Source organism: Silurus meridionalis, chromosome 2 (genome assembly GCF_014805685.1).
Source record: "Silurus meridionalis isolate SWU-2019-XX chromosome 2, ASM1480568v1, whole genome shotgun sequence".
Classification (NCBI taxonomy): domain Eukaryota; kingdom Metazoa; phylum Chordata; class Actinopteri; order Siluriformes; family Siluridae; genus Silurus; species Silurus meridionalis.
The window spans coordinates 17,361,644-17,381,968 of NC_060885.1; the positions used below are offsets into that span (position 1 = coordinate 17,361,644).

General features: G+C 35.3%; 1 protein-coding gene across 1 annotated transcript; it reads left to right on the forward strand.

Annotated features, from left to right (window-relative positions):
- The first annotated feature begins 1,254 nt into the window (after positions 1–1,254).
- Positions 1,255–9,733, forward strand: cxcl12a (chemokine (C-X-C motif) ligand 12a (stromal cell-derived factor 1)). Its single transcript, XM_046876660.1, has 4 exons — positions 1,255–1,409; positions 3,604–3,721; positions 5,188–5,271; positions 6,905–9,733. The coding sequence occupies exons 1-4, from the start codon at positions 1,343–1,345 to the stop codon at positions 6,933–6,935; spliced, it is 300 nt and encodes a 99-aa protein (XP_046732616.1). The 5' UTR covers positions 1,255–1,342; the 3' UTR covers positions 6,936–9,733.
- The last annotated feature ends 10,592 nt before the right edge of the window (positions 9,734–20,325 follow it).

Here is a 20,325-nt window from a genome sequence, read left to right on the forward strand (position 1 = left end):
GAACAGTGAGCCTCGTATCTCACTCTGTCACACTTCTTTAATAATTGGGATCTGATTCATTACGCCTAATGCTTTTCTACTCGTAGTTATGCCTCCTCTACCCATTCTCTTTTCATTGTAACTCACTCTCGTTAGCCAGAGCCAACTGGGAACTGGTCTGTAGAATCTCAGAGCGGGTGTGAACTCTCCCACTACCGCTACCTTGTAAAACGACATCTGCATTCAGCCTTGCTTTTGAAGAAAGAAAAGCTAATAACTCAGAGTACTTTAAAGGCAATGAAGTGAAGTTAAACCATCAGTAAATACAAATGAAAGAGAAGTTAAAAACATTTTTAGAAAGACACAAATTTCAGGAAAAATGGTCAATCGAACAAAAACTCATTAAGGTGCATACAGTATCTATCAAACTGTAATCAGTTCAGTTGTCCACTTTAGACAGATTTGGCTATAAATCTGACTGTGCTCGCCTCATCAACCTCTAAAAGCCTGTAATTCGTGCAAGCACTCCGAGTCTGAGTAATGACTGATCTGCATGAAATGCTGTCTTTTTCTGTGGGCAAGGCACCGTTGTGTTGTTCTGGTCTCTTTTCTCCTCTTTGGCTTTAATTTAGGTGAATGACTTGGCATGCTCAAGTTATACTCCTGGAAACGGAGCTCACATCTGCGTCCTGTTATGCAGCACATCCTAATACCCCTACTACCCCATTCTACCTCATCACAGATTAGGCTGGAGAACATAATGGAAAGTTCTAGCCCAGTGAAAACATAACTGCTGTTTTTAAAAAGAAACCACAGGATTTTTCTTTTACACTTGTGTTTGCAGAAACATGTCCGGACACTGACATGGTTTTAGCATTGATAGTTAAGAGGGCTTTAGATTTGAGGAGGCACAATTTTAAGTAACAAGTCTCATTAATGGACATGTAGGGGTATTAACCTTCCTGGTTTATTTATAAACCTGTAAAGGATAAAAAATAAATCTATTTGGGATGCAGTGCATGCCCATGCAAAGTGAACGTGTAAGAAAAAACTGTTGTAATAGGAAGAAGATAAATGATCCCAGTCAGGAACATAAAGAAAAAAAGACATTAACTGAGACTAAAATGTAACGTCACGTTTTAGTATAGGTAAGCAAAATCAATAACACTTAGCACAGCAAGAAGATTTTTTTTAATAGTGTGTATGGGGAGCCAGGAGGCGGTAAATCACGGAGTGTACGCCCACTCTGTCGGTGTAAAGGGGGCAGGAGAGGGGTGTTGAGGAGTGAGTTTAACACGCGCACGCATCCGCTGATCTCCACAGTGCGAGATTCTGCAGTGCGCTTCTCTTCTTCACGCGCAACATGGATGCGAAAGTGGTCTTAGTGGCAGTTCTGGTAACGGTGACTATCTACGGATCTGTTTCAGACGGTAAGTAGTAGAATTTTATTGATAGGAACTTATGTGCAAATGCTTATTAGTTTGCCATAAACATTTTTTTGCCTCTATACTTTATTTTATACATTTACTGTATTTTAGCTGCTGAGGCTGATGTGCGTAATTGTGGTTTATAAATATCTGTACAATTAGTGTCAGTGTTTCATTTACATTTAAAATCTTATACTATATACTTTATTATGAAATCCTTCTTGTGCTATCGATCAGAAGATGCACGAGTTAAAGTTTTTACTTTTACTTTTCATCTGACTCCAAAAAGTTGTTTTCGGTGCAACTTTTTTTTTTTGTCCATGAATCATCCCGCATCTATTTCCAAAGCCTCCAGCGTGCTGAGACACAGCCTGACATGCAACATGTGGCTGATTAATGTGTGTATTTGTCACTGCCTTTGTTTTCCTTTAATTACCCACAAATGAGAGAGCAGAACAAAAAAAAGCGGTGAGGGAGAAAGTTTAGAGATAGCGCCAGTCTGCACTTCAGTGGAACAAAAGCGCAGGGGCTCTATCCATCCTCTTTAGCATAACAATGCTGATAGATTACCTGGCACGGCGTTTGCATATTTTAGAGGCTGAAAATGGTCAGAGCGCAGGTACTTCTCACCCCGAGAAACTGGACGAGGGGGCAATGTCCGTTTGGGCTACGTGCGACTGCAGTACTGCTCGAGCACGTAGCCAAAAAATTAAATTAAATTAAAAAAAAGGAAAATTAGAAATAAAAATGTTATTGTTCGCTTTACACCTGCAGTGTTTGTATAAAGATAAAACACTGCAAGAGTTAATTCAACACCATTGGGTGTCCACATATAGCGCCAGAGGTTTGGATGCGTAATGGCGCAATACTTCCTTTCCACTTAAGCATACGTGTAAAATCTTATTAAAGCTCCAGATTTTCTATTTTCTCTTAAAGCTCAGCTCCATTATTTACTTTAATATTACTGCTAAATATTACGAAAATGATTGATGAATGATTTTAACCTGTTAATGTTTATCCCCTTCGTCCCCCTGCTACAGTGTCCAATCACACATTTTCCTATTTGTGGGAAAAAAAATCCATTCCTATAGCACGTGGATTGGACAATAAACATGTACACATCAAATCCAAAGCGCCAGCACAAACATCCAAAGGCTGTTTAATTATTTAATTCCTAACGATGTTCTTTTTTCTTATATATATATATATATATATATATATATATATATATATATATATATATATATATATAACAAACAACTTGGTTGTTTTCCTTGTTTTAATGTCTTCCAGCAGTGAAGAACCTATAACCATAGGACTTAACGATTTAGCAATTGAAGTCTTACCTTGAAACAATCCTGAGAACCTCACAGGAATGGTGCAATATGATATTTTTTAATGATTTAACCTGGGGATCTGCAATGAACATTTTTAAACCTCATTATGTGTTTCTGTGATTGAGCACATCTGTTTTGGATCACACTTAAAAGCAAAAAGCCAAATACCTCTGCAAACTCAGTAATTAGTGTTGCAGGTCTCCAAACATGACTGAGGGAGAGAAAAACAATAAAATAGAAAACGAAACCGGAAATAAGGAATATTGTAGAACCGAACCGAACGTTAAAATGTAGGTGATATAAATGTGTAGTATTTTTTTCAGAAAAAAAGTGCATTTAAAACATTTAACTTGTGAATAGTAATTATAGTTTGTTTGACTGTCACTTTGAAATGCATTTCAGTGCAGCAGCTGTCATTAGAGATTCATGTCAGTAAATGAATGTCAACAGGTGCCTGCATTATATTGAATCTAAATTTATAGCTGGATGTCCTATAAAACTTATTGAAAACACCTGATAACACCTGGTATAAAATATCCCTCACAACAAATGTTACTTACATTTAAAAATACGTTGTTTTTTTTAAATTTTTTTTATTCTGTTTCAATTACACTGGATTACACAAATTCAAAGTGGCATACCTTCACATATGTTTCACAATGTAATGAATCAGGAACTGACTTAACCAATTTGGGAATGTTCATTTGCAGCTGGAGCACAAAAGTGTTGAAATATTGGTTGTGATTGAGCTGTGTTTTCTGTTTTTCTACTTTTTTATTATTATTAATATTTTTTGTACTGTAGACTGAAATTTAAAGGAGTTTTTTTTTAATGTCGTTTTTCTATTAAACCCTGTACAGCCAAGCCTATCAGCCTGGTCGAGAGGTGTTGGTGCCGTTCTACAGTCAGCACAGTTTCACAGAGGAACATCCGTGAGCTGAAGTTCGTCCACACACCCAACTGTCCTTTCCAAGTCATGTGAGTATCAACCACAGTGTCTCTCATACACCCACTGGTCCCAATGCAGCACTGCTTCTTGGGGGGTGTCCTACGAAACCCTTAGACTTATCATTTCACACCATCAATCTCCTGCTGCTGAAGGAGCAGTGAATGGAGATAGAATAGGCTTCCCTTGTCGGGCATTATGCTGTGGGTCACGCTCTCACAATTACACACATGCAGAGGAAATGCTACAGGGGGGTGGGCTACTAGACTTCGAAGTAGATTTGTTTCATACAGGAAGATGTCACAGGGTTCCACTTGACGATCTTTTTCATTCATTGTGCCTGAAAATCCTTTTCACGTCATATCCTTGCATGCTGATGAGAATTTTCCAGAAGTCGACAGAAAACATAATACACTTAAAACTAGTGAGTTAAGGATTTAAGCTCATTATTTGGACGTTGCTCATAGTTACCAAACAAACAGGCAACAATGTCAAATGCAACTGTAATATATTATGACATTTATTCAATCCATAACTTAGAAAAAAAACATTTTATAGCATTTGAACCAAGTAAGCAATGCAAGGTTTTAAAAAGCCAGCTGTGCACACATGGAATACATGGACAAACATACAGACCTATGTAATTGACACAGGGCTTATCATTAAGACCCTAGAGGACACATCATAAGCAACACTCTAAGCTCAGGGATCTTCTATACCATAAAACTGTCCTGATGCGTGAAACTGGAACATTATATGCTGCACTTTTTTGTTGGCCTTCACTTGCTGTGAAGTAATTACTACCTGCTGTCCAGAGACCTGACACTCAGAACTCTTGTTAGCAAAATCCAGATAGACAGGAAAGTACCAGGCCTACACTCTAGTATCAGTAGAAAATAGCAACAGTGTTAACTACAGCTTTTGTTAAAAGTCAACAGCGTGATGATACACAGTGTGACAGGGATAAATAATAAGATAATTAATCATTAATTATTGTGTAACCAGTAAACTCTGGTAGAAATTTATGTTATCAGTAGACAGAAATGTCTCAAATTCATGAACTATATATATATATATATATATATATATATATATATATATATATATATATATATATATATGAAGAGAGAGAGAGAGAGAGAGAGAGAGAGAGAGAGATTCTGACAAAGCTTTGGTAGACCATGCTGAAGACAAAGAAAAACAATAACAGACAATAAAAGCCTGTCACAGTATATTACTTTCTAGAAGAGAAAAGTAACTGCTTCAGTGAGCGTCAGTGAGCTTTTCAGCTTCTTTAGCCCTTCTTCATGTGTGCTTTTGTATAGCGAGTGCTGACTATGGCATATCTATTGTGTTGCTTTCCAAGCTTCTTTACAATGAACCTAGATCTTTAATGCCTTTTAAGGACATGTAATAATTACATGGATGAATGGTAAAAATGAATATGTATCATTGAACAAGTGTAATTTAATTATTTTCTACTCTGTTCCCCTCACAGTGCCAAACTGAAGAGCAACAAAGAGGTGTGCCTTAATCCTGAGACCAAATGGCTACAGCAGTACCTTGAGAAAGCCCTTGAAAAGTAAGCAGAAAATCTTTAACCAGACTAGAGAACTGTGATACTGTGTTCTTGGGTTTTAACATACTGCGAATCAGACTTACCAAAAATGATCCACATTTGATTAACCAGATCAATAAAAAACACCTTTATTTCCCCAAATATATAGTAAACATAATATACACATTAAAACAGGTAACTGAAGATGCAGTGGTATTTCTCACATTTCCACAAATGTCCTTGTCCATGTGCTTTTTAGTCATGAACTCTGGCTTCCTACTTCAAAAGCAGCTGTGAAATATGTATACCTTTGGTTGCTGAACATAATTTTAATGCTTACCATCCGCTGTCTACAGTCCTAATGCAAAACATGCTCTCCTGTTATGGCCTGGTTCAAGGAAAATCCACATTTATATAAATTTTTTCACTTACCACAGATATTGTTGATCAGACAAGACATGCTTGAAGCCCAGATTTACTGGTTTTCTGACTTTATTGGTTTTCTGGAAATGACTGTATGAACATAACTAGCAAGACGAGGGTTACCATTTGAATAATATTCCAAGCCAAAGAATAGTATCTGATATAAAAAAAAGGTGTAGTATACTTTATACAACCTGGAGTTATAGATAGTCAATATTTAGTTTATTATGGTATACTGTTATATATGAAATATAACATGTAGACACATTTTTAAATATACAGTAGTCCTGTGCTACTATTTCAGGTGATATTTATGTAAAATGTTATTTTATTTCAGAGGTTTGCATAATGCTGTTTGGTAGCTGAACATCAAAAGAAGCAAAACTAAGACATAAAAACACAAAAAGAAAACATCTGAGTTATTGTACAACATTAAATATCCTTAGACTTAGACTCAGTACACACTACATTCTAATAAAGCCTTATTATACTGTTGTTTGGTAGTGAGAATTTTAGGTAAAAAATAATGTCTATGACTACATCCAAAGATTTTAAATGTGTCCACTATGCTTTACATCTGATGTAAACACACACAAAAAAAAAGGCGTAAACAGTCAAGTCTACACAACAATACAGTCACACTTTTCAGTGGACAATAGACACAAGAGTTTTTGAATAGCTGCTTGGTGCTAATGAGCTCACACTGTGCAATCAGGAACAGTGTTCAGTCAGACAGAGGGGAAGTTGTACATCTGCCTTAAATAAAGGAAACTGAAGATGGCACACTTCTGATATATGAGATGTATAAGATGTACCACATTTGTACATTAGAAGTTTGACTACTGAATTTTGGGTCACAGGTGAAATAGTTTGCTCACAATCAGGCATGGTGGTGTCTCGTGGGAAAGACCCAGACTTTTTGCTAACTATGTAGTTACAAGTAAAGCTCCCTGTAAAAGCCATTGACGTGTCTGCCGCACTGCATGGCAAACATCACCGGCTCCATGTTCTAAATGCTTTCCCTGTTCACAGTTTGACAGACTGTAAAATGGTCCTGTTTCCCTTCATTGTCACACTGCTTCAGCACTCAATATTAACAAATGACTATTAAAATCATGGTGCTGCTCACAACCTAGATTGCCTTCTTAGGTCTTTGTAATTTTGTTAGGATACAGTAAAAAATCGATGTACATACTATTTCATTGTCATACTAACTTTTTTCTTTTTTTTCCAGAATGAAGAAGGCCAAACAACAGGCCAACTAAGGAAGCAGCTGGATGGCAAGCCCGTTTGTGAGCCACCACCACAGATATGTACCTGTACCGTATACTGCTCTGGCATGCTTGCTGAACCAGCACTTAACCTGCATACCTTGCTTCCCTCTCAATTATTTGTCACACCATCATCACCACCTCTGACACCGCTATAGGCACCTCCTGTATTAGCACAATGTGCAATTATATATATATATGTATGAGTGTGTTTTTATACGTATGAGATGTATATACAATGTTTTTTATATATCGACTTTAAACAGTAAAGAGATATTTTTGGAGTTGTGTTTGCTCCTTGCCTGTCTGTTACGGAGTTAGGTAGCACTAAATGTAGTACTGAAGATTTTGGAGCAAACATCCCAAACTCTGCAAACTCACAACTATTTTTACACTATATCACTATAAGAGTAAAAGGAAAGTGGGAATCACACACTGGTGCAGAGCTGAGCCCCAATGGCAGCATACCTGATGGGAGAACAAATAGATAGGGAGTTGACTTTCTCTACCCAATTAATAACCATATTTAATGAACCCATAATCTTAAAAATATTGTAACACTGCATATTGCATGTGAATGTAATATTATATGTATATATACACGAAAAGTGAAGCGTCGCTTGTGTTTTTGTTCTCTAACTAACAGTTTTTATTTTTATACAAAAGTAAACCAAAAAGCCTTGACCTCACATCAACCTAAGCAGTCTGAATTCCTTTGGGGAACTACGTTCCTTAGAAGTAGTCTGTGAGGGAAAAAATTTAAAGGAATGCTTTTTTTCCCTACTTTCTATCATTGTGTAAGCAAAGAAACATCTTGAATTACAAATGAACTTAATTAAGCAGCCAGTGTGTGGAAGGCATATAACTTAAAATAGATTCATATGCAAGCAGAATTATTTTGAAGTAAATCAAATTATTTAAAATTAAACAGAATGAATGCATTTTAATGCACATGAAATTACATATAATATAAAACTAATGTCAACCCAAATTTAGAGAAGTTTCCACCACCTTTAAAAAAAAGACTAAATTTATCTTGCAATTGTGACCAAAAATTATCTCTCCTTTGCATTTATTAGAAAGAAAAGTTGCAGGTGAGTGAAAAAAATTACAATCTCATTACTGCAAATGATTATCACTCGGTCGGCACACAATTTTACTTAACTGCCAGTTAACGTCATGCCGCTTTTATCTTGAATTTGATCGTTTATCTTGTAATTTAAAGATTTTATGTCACAAATCACAATTGCCACCTTTAGTACTGTAGGAGAATGCTTTAGTCTGAACAGGATAGCGTGCCTCCATGACAGTTAGAGGTAGGGGGTAGGCTAATAAGTGGAAGCATGAAATCAGCTTACTACTGTAAGATATAACTTGCAATTGCAGGATAAAAGTCTCAGTTGTGTGATATGAATTCTTTGCGAGATAAGAAGTTGCAATTGTGTAATAATGACTCACAATTATGAGATAAATCTACACAGAAAGATAATTTGCTTTCTAGATTAGAATACCGATGTGCACAATAAAAAGAGATGAATACAAAAAAAAGAGGTAGTGGTAGTAGAAAGAATATATCTATCAATAATGGTATCATAATGCACTTTAAAATGCACTGTGTAAAACAGGAGCTAATCTATAATGAGAAATGACACCCACAGCTGAAGGTTAGCTTTTCTATAGTTAAGGAAAAAAATTTTAATGGCCAAATTTATATTTCCCTTTTGGGAAAATGAGTCTTTTTAACATTAAGTTTAATAATCAACACAGCTATTCAAAACAGAAAAATATTGTTCCACCACATTAGTCTGTACAGCTATTCTGACTTTTAAAAAAACATTCAGTGCCCTTTTAAACTAGCCTGTCAGACACCTCTCGAGAAAATTAGCGTATGAAATTTGTCTGTAACAACCGCCAAACTGATCCTGTCAAGCGATTTAAAACAGCCATTAAAACAGCCAGGCTACTTTCACACAAGCAGCCTGCAGGCATACAGGCCAGGAAACATAATGCCCAATCAGCATTAGAGAGGAAGGCTGTAGGCGGTGTTGTGGGGGTTAGGCCACCAGTTACACTTCATTTCATAAAGTGAAAAAGTCAAATAAAACAAAGACAAATGATTAATGACTAATTTGTATCCTTCCACACTGGGTAAGATCATACCTATTGAGAAAAGTACTTATGCTTATACATGAAATTCGAAGCAGTGAGCTTTAGAACGAGTTGATTAACTCACCTAGTGGGCATTAACAATGCATTTCTGTTGCTCGAGTGAACAGCATGAACTATGCGACGTGAATTCAGGAGCAATTTCACTTGAATAAAGCACCACTGAGCGATAATATATACAGAATGTGAAAAAGATAAAAGTCAGTAAATCCCACCCTATTATAGAAGTTAATTACATACTAGACAAAAATACTAACAATGGTAGAATAAATGGTTATAGGGAGTGTCTTAAAATGGGAATGATAATGAAAATGTAGCAGTTGAGAGCACATTCAGATAATACATTACCATCCTAACTTACATCTTGGGCATTTGTTAGTTTTTTTTGTAAATGGTGAGATGAGTGTTTTTATTACTCACTTTATACAAACATTAAGATGCACCCATCAACATGTGATTGAGATCAATGATAATGTGTACATTTCCCCTCACAACTCCCAAATAATGTGAAGGACATTACTTTATAGACGGCAGCTTATTCTATTACATAATTTGTATCTGTACCCATGTTTACTTTCATTTTAAAAAATTGATTTTTTTTAAATAAATCATTTCATATTTACAAATTTTGTCTGAAATATTCATTTTATGCACAGTGCTGGACATGCTGTCAATCACATGGCCAGTGTTTACATTGCAGCATTTTCCTATACCACCAAGTCATACATCTTTCAACAACACTGGTTAGAATGATCTAAAACTAACATGCAAGTTTTTTTTTATCAGTTGCAGTTTACACATTAGAATGGACAACATTGTACTCCATTATAATTTGGATACCAAGCCTTAATATGTCATGTGTTCTAGTTTGAACCATAATACAGTATAATGGCAAACTAACATGCAACTTTTTATTCAGGCTCTGTCTCACTCATTTTACTTCAGCAAACATTCAACAGCTTTGCCATTTTTTAGGCATGGTTTGGCCCTCTCTATGCCCCATTTCCATTAACTCATCTGTGTAATGGTTCCAAATAATATGAATAAAGTCAATAGTGTGTTGGATTACAACACTACATGACTATAATACTACTCATATCTATTGAAGTTAGGTGAATGGTGAGTAAAAGTAAATGAAACTGAAAGTATCATGCTTTATAGAATAATTATTCAGAAAGACTTTTTGTCTGTGTGCAATGAACTAAAAACTTTGAAAAGATAATAGAATTCACTCATTTGGCCATATCCGGCTATGCTTTGTACATGCTTTTAGATTAATGCTTTTTTATTCATTCTCTTTTCACATACTATTGCCAAGGTAGTTACTACAAATCTGAAACTGTTTGGAATGAATCACCAGGTATTGAAGTGTTTAAAGAATGGTGGGTTGGATTTCAAATGAGCTGGAGAGCCAAGGGGAAATTACAACATATGGTAAGGCTGCAACACTTCAGAAAACAGTTTATGTTTTCTAAACATTCTCATTCAGACAAAATTCATTTCAGACAAATGTACTTGTTACACAACTTAACAAATCCCACATCTCTCACATTGCCTCATTTCAATGTTCCCTTGAAGTTTCTGCAATCTGATTCAAATACATTATATATATATATATATATATATATATATATATATATATATATATATATATATATATATATATATATATTTGACACTCTCTCTCTCTCTCTCTCTCTGTATGTGTGTGTGTGTGTGTGTGTGTGCCTGTTTCGAGCACTGGGACGTTGGCGCACTAGATGTGGGTCTAGGGGAGTCATTAACCCATAATTAAAGTATGCTGCTCAAAATTGCATTATGCAGGGCTAGAGCGTGTACACGGATACAAGATGTTTAAAAGAAATGGTCACGCTGTAATGATATAAAATGTTGATGAATTGATGTAATTCCATTTGATTCCGTTTAAATGTGTTTATTCTAACTTGCTTCAAGCTATATATGACTCATATCTAATCTTTAAGTAAATCTCCTTTAATTATGCCTCTAAAGAGCGGAACAGAACAAGGACTGCTGTGCTTTTTCAGCACAATATCACTAACATTTTTTGCGAGTTAGCATGTGGATATTTAGCTTGTTGCCATATTGCAAACATGTGGTTAAATCTGGGGGGAGTTTGTGCGACACAGTTAGTATCTTCTGGATAATTGTGCCACATTCACAAAAAGGGTCCTGTATCTGATGACCTTGCACAGTACTGAAAGTTCACATACTTTCTGTGAAAATGATTGCGAAATAGTCATGCTTGAAGGTTGCACTGATTGTGCAAAGTTAAAAGGGTCATTTTATGCCTTTAATTGTGCTCCCAACCAGGCGAAACCTAAATCTGTTTTAAAACAAAATCTGGACAGATGTTTTAGAAAACCTGTAACAATCAATTTTTAGGAGGATGAACAGAGCAAGAGTGCATAACAACAGATGTAGAAATGACTTTATATAAAGGCCTTCAGGATTTGAATGGTCACAGAAAATGTCCCCAAAGGCTGCTCTTGCTTTAATGCTTTAATATGAGAAGGAGGTTATTAGAGTGAATGAACATCCAAAGATTATTTATGAAAAGACTTGAACAAGGGCCCACACAGTAGGCATCATGAGGTTTAGTTCCAAAGCAAAGTATTTTTCCACAATTTAGCCACAAATGGAGTGACCCTTTCTATTCAGAATCATTCAATTTTTTCCCATGTGATGAGGATTTTTTTTAACCAAGAGGAAGCAGCGACCAGTGCAGAATTTATGTGCTTGGGACAGACAACTAACGAATGAAGACACATATTTATATCTGTCATAAAAATACTAACGGATAAATAAGTTTGATTTTTTTAGATACTGATGTGCACTAATTCCTGCTGTTTCTCCTGTGTGTGCATACATTCCTTTGGCTAATCCTTTTTATAACATCACTTTAGAGTGATTCAGGATGCACAGCGTGTAGGCTCCACATTTCTCACATCTCATGAAGTGTGAAGATCTCTAGGTTTAGACTGAACAAATTTCCTGTGGGCACAAGCAAGTGGCGTCTAAGTTCATATGAAGTAATTGTGCTTTTATTTGTGTGCATTATGCTTTTCAACATGATCTAAATGCAATATGATTTCTAAGAAGTACTATTCAAAAATCAAATTAAAGAAGTTTCCAATGAGAATGAACTGCATTTGTTGATAGCGACCTATACTCTTTGTGATAGAACTTACCTCTGATATGCCCTGAGGAATTTTATCAGTATCAGATCAATCAGATAAAATTTTACTAAGCAGTTCACTGGTTTCCCCAACCTCCAAAAACCATACCAGTCGGTGGATGAGGTTCACTAAATTGCCCCTAGATGTTAACAAATGTGCACCTGGTGCTCTATGATGAACTGAATTTCCCCCTAATGTGTACAATTTACAGACTGAAAATTCTGACAAACCTCACACACGATGGTCTGATGTTGGACTGAAAGTGCTCAAAACCTCAAAACAGAGAATGTGTGTTAACAATTGAGTTTTATTCCTCCTCTGTAGCGAATAACCAACAAAAGGCTTCAACACAAAAAAGAAACAAGACACAAATGAATGATAAATAAATTGCCAGAGGAACATATGTTGCTTTGTTATAATGATTTGGCTGCATAAACCAGTGTCAAGTTGTCTTTTTGATTAATCGGGAGTAGAAAAATTCGAGTGAGCCAAGTGCTTATTTGCATAGGGTACATTATGTGTACAGAGATCCTTTTAAGCAACTCTTTGAGTCATTCCATATTCTTTTTCAAGGACATTTAACAGCTGTGAGTAGCTACAGCCTTGCGATTTCTGTTTGAATCATAGACTGTGGGTTAATCTTCGGCAAAGAGCTTTGAATCTACTTCTAAAAAACCCCACTGATGACTAGACATGTTTAATGGGCTGACAAGACAAAAATAGTCTGGCCACATGAAGTCCATTATGTTTATAAGCTGAATGGGTTACATTATTTAAAAATCTTTTATGTAATAGCAAAAACGAGAGTTATAGGTGATAAAGGTTCCTTTCTTTTTCAGTTTCAGCATGTAAATGATGCATGTCTAAGTAAGACTAAATATCCACCAGTATAATAGTAATACATACAATAGTTACAATATAAGGATACTAAATATTAATTAATGCATTTACTTAAAATTTTACATTTATATTACTGTTGGCAGTACTATAAAAATATTGCACACCCATTTAAATAACCAAAACTATACATGCCTTTTACATATCATAGAGCATGTTTAATATGACAGGTTCGACAGCAGGATAAGAACAACAACAATGACAAACAAAAAGACTTAAATGTCTTTGATCTAATGATTTAAAAAGGCTGAACTCCTCTTTCACGTTTTATGTACTGTTGCGCCATGTCCTTCAATCAATTAAAGTGTTACACTTGGAGGATTTCCAAGAAATGACAGTCTCGACCCCCCTTTTTGCTTTAAAGTAAAAATTATTTTTCTCTCTTTTACGTCATTCGGTTTCGGGACTGTTGTTTACGCGCTATGGCGCATCTCGACAAAAGCAGTGCTACAGTTTCCCACTGCAGAAGCAGACAAGAACAGACTGACATTACACAACCAGACTGACGTAGTAGACTAATCTGCAATGTGTGCAGATGCCAAAAAAAACATCACAAAACAGTAAATGACAGTGGGAAGTTTAAAATATCAAGCTTTAAAATCTTATCAAATGTTGCAGTTTAACTGACATGCTGAATTGGCTTATAAAGTAAATAAAAACCAGCCATGAACAACTGCTCATTAAGCCTCCAGACTCTAAATCCCTGTGTAAGATATGTAAGATAAAAACAAAACACTGACAATAAAATAATATCTCAAAGACAACTAGCCTAAAAAATAAATATTTTGTCTCTCAAAAATAAGCTGGGCTTTGCATATTCATTTGGGACCCTGTCTCTTTGTAAAAATATTTTTTAAAGGCCTTAAAACATGATTATATAGGAATGATCTATATATGCACATAATGTTGACCAGTCTTCCCATAATTCACTGCCATGGATTTTCATAATTATGTATGTCCAACTGAACCTAAAAGCTGAAACACAGGTCATGCTCTTCTCTTTTAACTGTGTAGAAACTGCAGCTGGAATCCTCCATGGGCAATAAATCTATCAACATCCACAAACCTCCACTAGTTATACACAGAAGCCAGCCACAGCTACAAAGTGCCAAAGAAGTTTGTGGGCACAATCAACCTAGCCAAACAGTCTCAGGGCCCACCAAATATCCCAAACTTCCCACCAGGAGAGATATACATGAAACTGATGCCAGGTCAAAGTTCATATGCCATTTAACTAAGGTTAACCAAGTAATCCACAGACACATGAATCAAGATCTTCCTTAATTCTGAAACACCCTGAAGCATACCAAAAACATCCTGCAGTACATTCTCAGAAAAACAGCTACTATATTGTGTAAATAGTAAATCAAAGTGAGTGGTCATATTCTAACACACAACATATGCACGATGAACTTACACTTGAAGGGGCAAGAAAATAAACTTCAAATTGTTTCTCTATGTCATCAAAAGTCAGTGTGCTCTGGGGAAATTCTTATTCCACAACGTCAACGTTCTGAGGGAGTTTCATAAGAAGATTTAAACCAAACCTTTAGCCAAAGCCAAACCACCATGTCAGATTTGACCTCATGATTGAGAAGAACCACACTGACCAGATAAGATCAGACAGTATATAATTTAAGGAATAAAGTATAATGTATTAATAATAAACGGCCTCAGCCATTTATCATTCATATAATCAGAAGAAAATTTAAAGCAGTTGAATTGTGTGACATGACCCTGGCTTAGATTCAGCTCGCGTTTACTATCACAGTTAAATCATAAAGGTTTTCAAACATATAAGTCTACACTTTATAAAAACCGCAGCCATAACCAAATCAGGAGTCAGCATGCAATTATTTACCTCTGAGCGCTCAGACCAGACCATCAGGGTTGCAAGTGATTCATGTTGACCAACACTATGACAAGCAACAGTCTACAACATTCCAGAGACCATTTCTGCTGGTTCTGAATACTAGGGTATATATATAAATATTAATATACTATAAATATTATAAATAGTATAAATAAATATATACACATACACACACACCGAACAAAAATATAAACGTAACACTGTTGTTTTTGCCCCCATATTTCAAGAGATGAACTCAAACGTCTAAGACTCTTTCTATGTACACAAAAGGCTTATTTCTCTCAAATATTGATCTTTGTTAGTGAGCACTTCTCCCTTGCCGAGATAATCCATCCACCTCACAGGTGTGATCATTTAGAGTGGCCTTTTATTGTGGCCAGCCTAAAGCACACCTGTGCAATAATCATGCTGTCTAATCAGCATCTTGATATGCCACACCTGTGAGGTGGATGTTTATATTTCAGCATATTTGTTAAGCCTGCTGTACATGCTGTATTGTTGCAGTAAACATATTTTCATTAAGCAAGCAAATTTGTTCACTCCCATGTTAATTAGGATAAAAACTTGAATTATCCCTGATTAAATATTTTATTCGATTGACAGCCATTATATATATATATATATATATATATATATATATATATATATATATATATATATATATATATATATATATATATATATATATATATATATATATATATATACAGTAATCCCTGTTTTTCTCATTGGTTACGTCCCTGCGATAAACCACAATAAACGGACGCCGCCCCAAAATAATAATATTTTATGTATACAGTACTGTACTGTATTAACATTTTACTTCATTTTATGTTTATTAATACATTTCATTATTTCAACATAAAACTCCATAAAAACAATTCCCTATAAGTTTTTTTAACTATCGTGCTATCTGCTAGAGATGAAGAAAATCAGCGACACAATCTAATATACCCACAATTTCCCAGGGATGAAGAGTCTACATTTCACCTTTACAAGAACAGAAGCGGCAGAGCTGTGAGGTGCTCCTTCACCTTTAAATCTTTTTTCTTTGCAAACAGGTCTGTATTGGATACAAAGGCAGATATGTTATCTATATATCAAATGTTGTCTAATAATTCATTATACAACATTAATGATTGAAATACTGTTCCAAGTCAAGTCAAGTCAAGTTTATTTGTATAGTGCTTTTCACAACAGACATTGTCTCAAAGCAGCTTTACACAAATCAACAGTTAAGGTGAATGGTGTGAATTTGTCCCTGATGAGCAAGCCTGTTCCAGATTTTTTATTGTGAATTAACAAATTAGAACCATTCAATGCTAATTGAATAGCCTATTGGAGAAATACCACTTGCTAATCATATAACTTTATGCCTTTACAAATGCAAAATTCAGATTTCTTTCAGATGATGAAATTGGCTAAACATTTCCATGTTTATGTTTATAAAATATTGCAGAAACAGGCCAAGAGGTTCAGTTACTCTTTAAATCAAATATCCTAATAACGATAAATAGCAGTCACGTTGGTTGTCAGTGGACAGGTGAGTTTGAGTATAGCCTGGTTTAGAAAGTCAAAAAAGTCTCTTGCCTTTATACAGAAGTCAGAAATACATAACAAACACAAAAAAAACATAGTCCAAAATACCTTAACGATGACATGGGTCACATAATCAATCTTTTCAATTGTGGTGAGCAGAACAGTGACTCAAAATGCATGTTGAACCTTGATGAGTATGGGGTTCAAACACAGAAGATTCTGGAACAGGAATGCAAGTCTACAAATCCCTAGAGAACAGCAGTTTATGAAATACTCAAACCAGCCTGTCTGGCACCAATAACCATGTCGCAGTAAAAGTCACTGAGATCGCATTTTTCCCAATGTTAGATGTGAACATTAACTGAAATACTTGACCTGTACCTGTACATGATTTTATGCATTGTGCTGCTGAAACATGATTAGTTGAATAGATAGTTGTATGACTGACCAGGTTTACAGAGCTTCCTATTCAAATGGTCAATGAATGTATGTTAACGATATATTTTAATAACTATGAAGTATTGTCTTGTATGCTACCTGAAAATTCAGTCATGCTTCTTACTATCCCGGTTACAATCAGTGTCCAAGTATTATACATGATATTGCGATTCTTTCTTTTCCTTTTTTTATTTTTATTAATGTGTCCTTTCATCAATCTGTCTCCTTTTTTCCAGTTCTCTTACCATTTTCCTTGTTTTTCTTTGCTCTTTACCAAATACCACTCATTGTATTTCTCATTAATGTATCTCTAAAACATTATTTATAATTTTATATAGTGATATAGTGTACTTATTTAAAAAAAGAGGGGTTACCTCCATGGGCTATATCTAGGTGCATACTATGATGTAATATGTTTTTCTTTTGGGGAAAGGTGAGGGAAATTCCAAGCATGGGTGTTGAGTCCAGTGTGAGATCTGTTAAGCTAAATATATATATATATATATATATCTATATCTATATCTATATATATATATATATATATATATATATATATATTGTTTTAAAATATACTTTTCAAACTGAAGTTCTGAAGTAATTAAATTGTGAAATGGACATTGCAATTTCTTAAGATGTTTGCTTAGCTCAACAGATAGTCCAGAAACTGTATCAAAGACACTGTGCACTTTATGAAAATTTATGTCACATATGAAAATGTATAATTGATTCCAGTTCTGCTTAAAAAAAAAAAAAACAATTTTAATAATGTGTATGTTTTGTTGAATAAGAAATTGTTGCTTTAAAATCGTCAATGAAACATAGCTACATCAGTTTTTTTTGGTCAGCTTTTACTAAGTCTGAAAGATACACAAGTTACACAAGTTTTTCTTATGTTTTTTTCCTCTTGGTCATAATAAGATCTATTTTACCATCTCAAACTACTGGCATATGTGTACACGTGTCTTTAAACCTTAAACAAAGTCACATGACGGCATGTCACACAGTATTTGCAATTTGGATGGTATTATACAGTAATACCATTCATCTTCCCTTTACATTTTCTTTTATAAATGATTCTTATGTACACTTATATGCATGATGGTGAAAGACAAACAACTCCTAGAATCTCTTATCCAGCAGTGAGGTTAATCTGATTCTTTTTAAGAGTCTGAACTCTATCCCTGCTAGTTTTCAATCTCTCACCAGATTGGGTTCTTTCAGTTTTTTGTTCTTCTCAATCTCCTTCTCCACTCAAAGTTTTCCATATGTCTGACAGTCAAGCTGATTAATGGGTATGTGGCTAAGCACAACTCAAGTTTTAGGGTGCTGCTCATGGCTATTCTGCTACATTAGCTGGAATGCTGAAGAGGAGAAACACTACAATACCTAAGAAATCACAATTTCATCAGAGCAGTTTCTGATCTCCTGGATTAACTACTGATTGTGTATTAGTCCAAAAAGCCAAGAAAGCTATGTAAGTCTCATTTACACATGGCTCAGCTGAAGTTATTTGCAGTCGGTGTACATGACTTTCAGCAGAGACCTCCTTTTCACCTGTGGACTGGTTCTTCTGGGCAATTTACAGTCTAAAAGTGCAATGTTTAACATTGTATACAATAGCAGCTGGAACTCAATCTTGACCTGACTCAGCTTGTCAGCTTGCATGAACCACAGGCAGCCCCTGAGCAAGCCATGACAGTTACCCTTGTGAGTCAAATAGGACTGGGGGCCAAATGGAGCTGGTCATGAAAGAATGCACTGTGACACAATAAAAGGACTTTAATGACAGATTTAAAGGAGCTTTATGGTCCATCAGCTATACTATATGCCTGGGCGCTATGGCCTACGCCACATGCCTGCTGAATCACTAATGACATTTGGGTGGGATCCTTTGATACTGTATCACGTCTGTTGCACACAGGCAATCTGTTAGCTATTTTGCTGTCTGCAATGAAACACTTGCCTTTGTCTGCACCTTAATCTATCTGTGGCAGCTCTCTGCCAATCTGGTTTATGTATGGAGCCAAGGTTAGCATTGTCCAAGTTGATGGACATGTGTAAATCAACCCTGCAATATAAACCCTGGACAAAAAAGTCCAGGTTTCATACTTTAGAATCCACTGAACTCTGGCAAGAGAAAAATATTCAGAACCCTAACTGAGAGCATAAAAGCTTTTGGAGGTTCTAGTTAGCCGGAATGCCAGTGCTTTATTCATGTTTATGTTCTTTGTCATCAAACCTTGATAGAAATAAAGAGATCAGACATGATATATGACTTCAGAAACATGCTGACAGGAAACATATCTCACTGCTTGCTGGGTTAAAGACCCCATTCTCACATCAAAGAGTGTGATGGAGCTACCTACTGTAATCTGACTTAAAGACCATATGTTCTGTATTGGAATGTTTTTCTAAATGGGCCACATCCAAGAGTGTTTACATTAACAACAGGATAATGCATGGGCTGCTGTAAGCTATCAGTAGCCTTAATAGTGGTTATTCATTTATTTAGTTTTTGTAAGCAAATATTGGTTACTTAAATAGTTCTCCAGAGAACTAAGAGAGTAGCTGTATGAAATGAAATTGGAAGCTGACTAAATATAAGGCAAGTTTGTTTGGATTGCTATAGTGTGTTATGAAGGAAGGTTATCATCTCACCATTAACAGCAGGAGGTCAGGATTAATGTATATTTATCTTGTTCCTTAGCCACTGGAAGCTCAATGGATGTTATTAATAACCAAAATTTTTTTTAATGGGACGGGAGCTACTCATCATGCTGCTTCAGAAAGCTAATCATGGTGTATTACCATTTTTTTGAGTAGTAACTCCTTATTAAGTAGTGTTTCAGGAAAACTAAACCCAACTATAAAGCAAATTGGGTGATTTTGTAATAGGTATTGAATGGTGCCCTTTATAACTTAACACAGAGTCTCAAACCTATGCCCTGCAAATCAATTTAACCTAGCTTTTAAAAAGGTTGTGTCTTCTGCCTACATTCAATTGTTGGGTATACATAAGAGTTAAACAAAAATAGATATTCATTTGAGGGTAATTTGTGAGTAGTGTATTCACTCTCAAAGTCAAATGTAATTTTTTGTTTCTTTTACAAGATGTGGTCTTGACATGATACTAAGAAAACATGGATTCCGTTTGATTCAGTCATAAAATAAATCACACTGGAGCTTTATATCACTCTTAAACATTTTTAAATAAAACAAATCACATGAGCGATTAGTTGTCCTATAGCTAAAAGATCCATCTGTTCTTTTGTCA

What these genes read in the sequence shown, in the direction of transcription:
- cxcl12a (XM_046876660.1), top strand. Translation starts at nt 1,343, where the DNA reads ATGGATGCGAAAGTGGTCTTAGTGGCAGTTCTGGTAACGGTGACTATC. An exon ending in AACTGTCCTTTCCAAGTCAT is followed by an intron (nt 3,722 to 5,187) that starts GTGAGTATCAAC and finishes TTCCCCTCACAG; the next exon opens with TGCCAAACTGAAGAGCAACA. An exon ending in CTTGAGAAAGCCCTTGAAAA is followed by an intron (nt 5,272 to 6,904) that starts GTAAGCAGAAAA and finishes TTTTTTTTCCAG; the next exon opens with AATGAAGAAGGCCAAACAAC.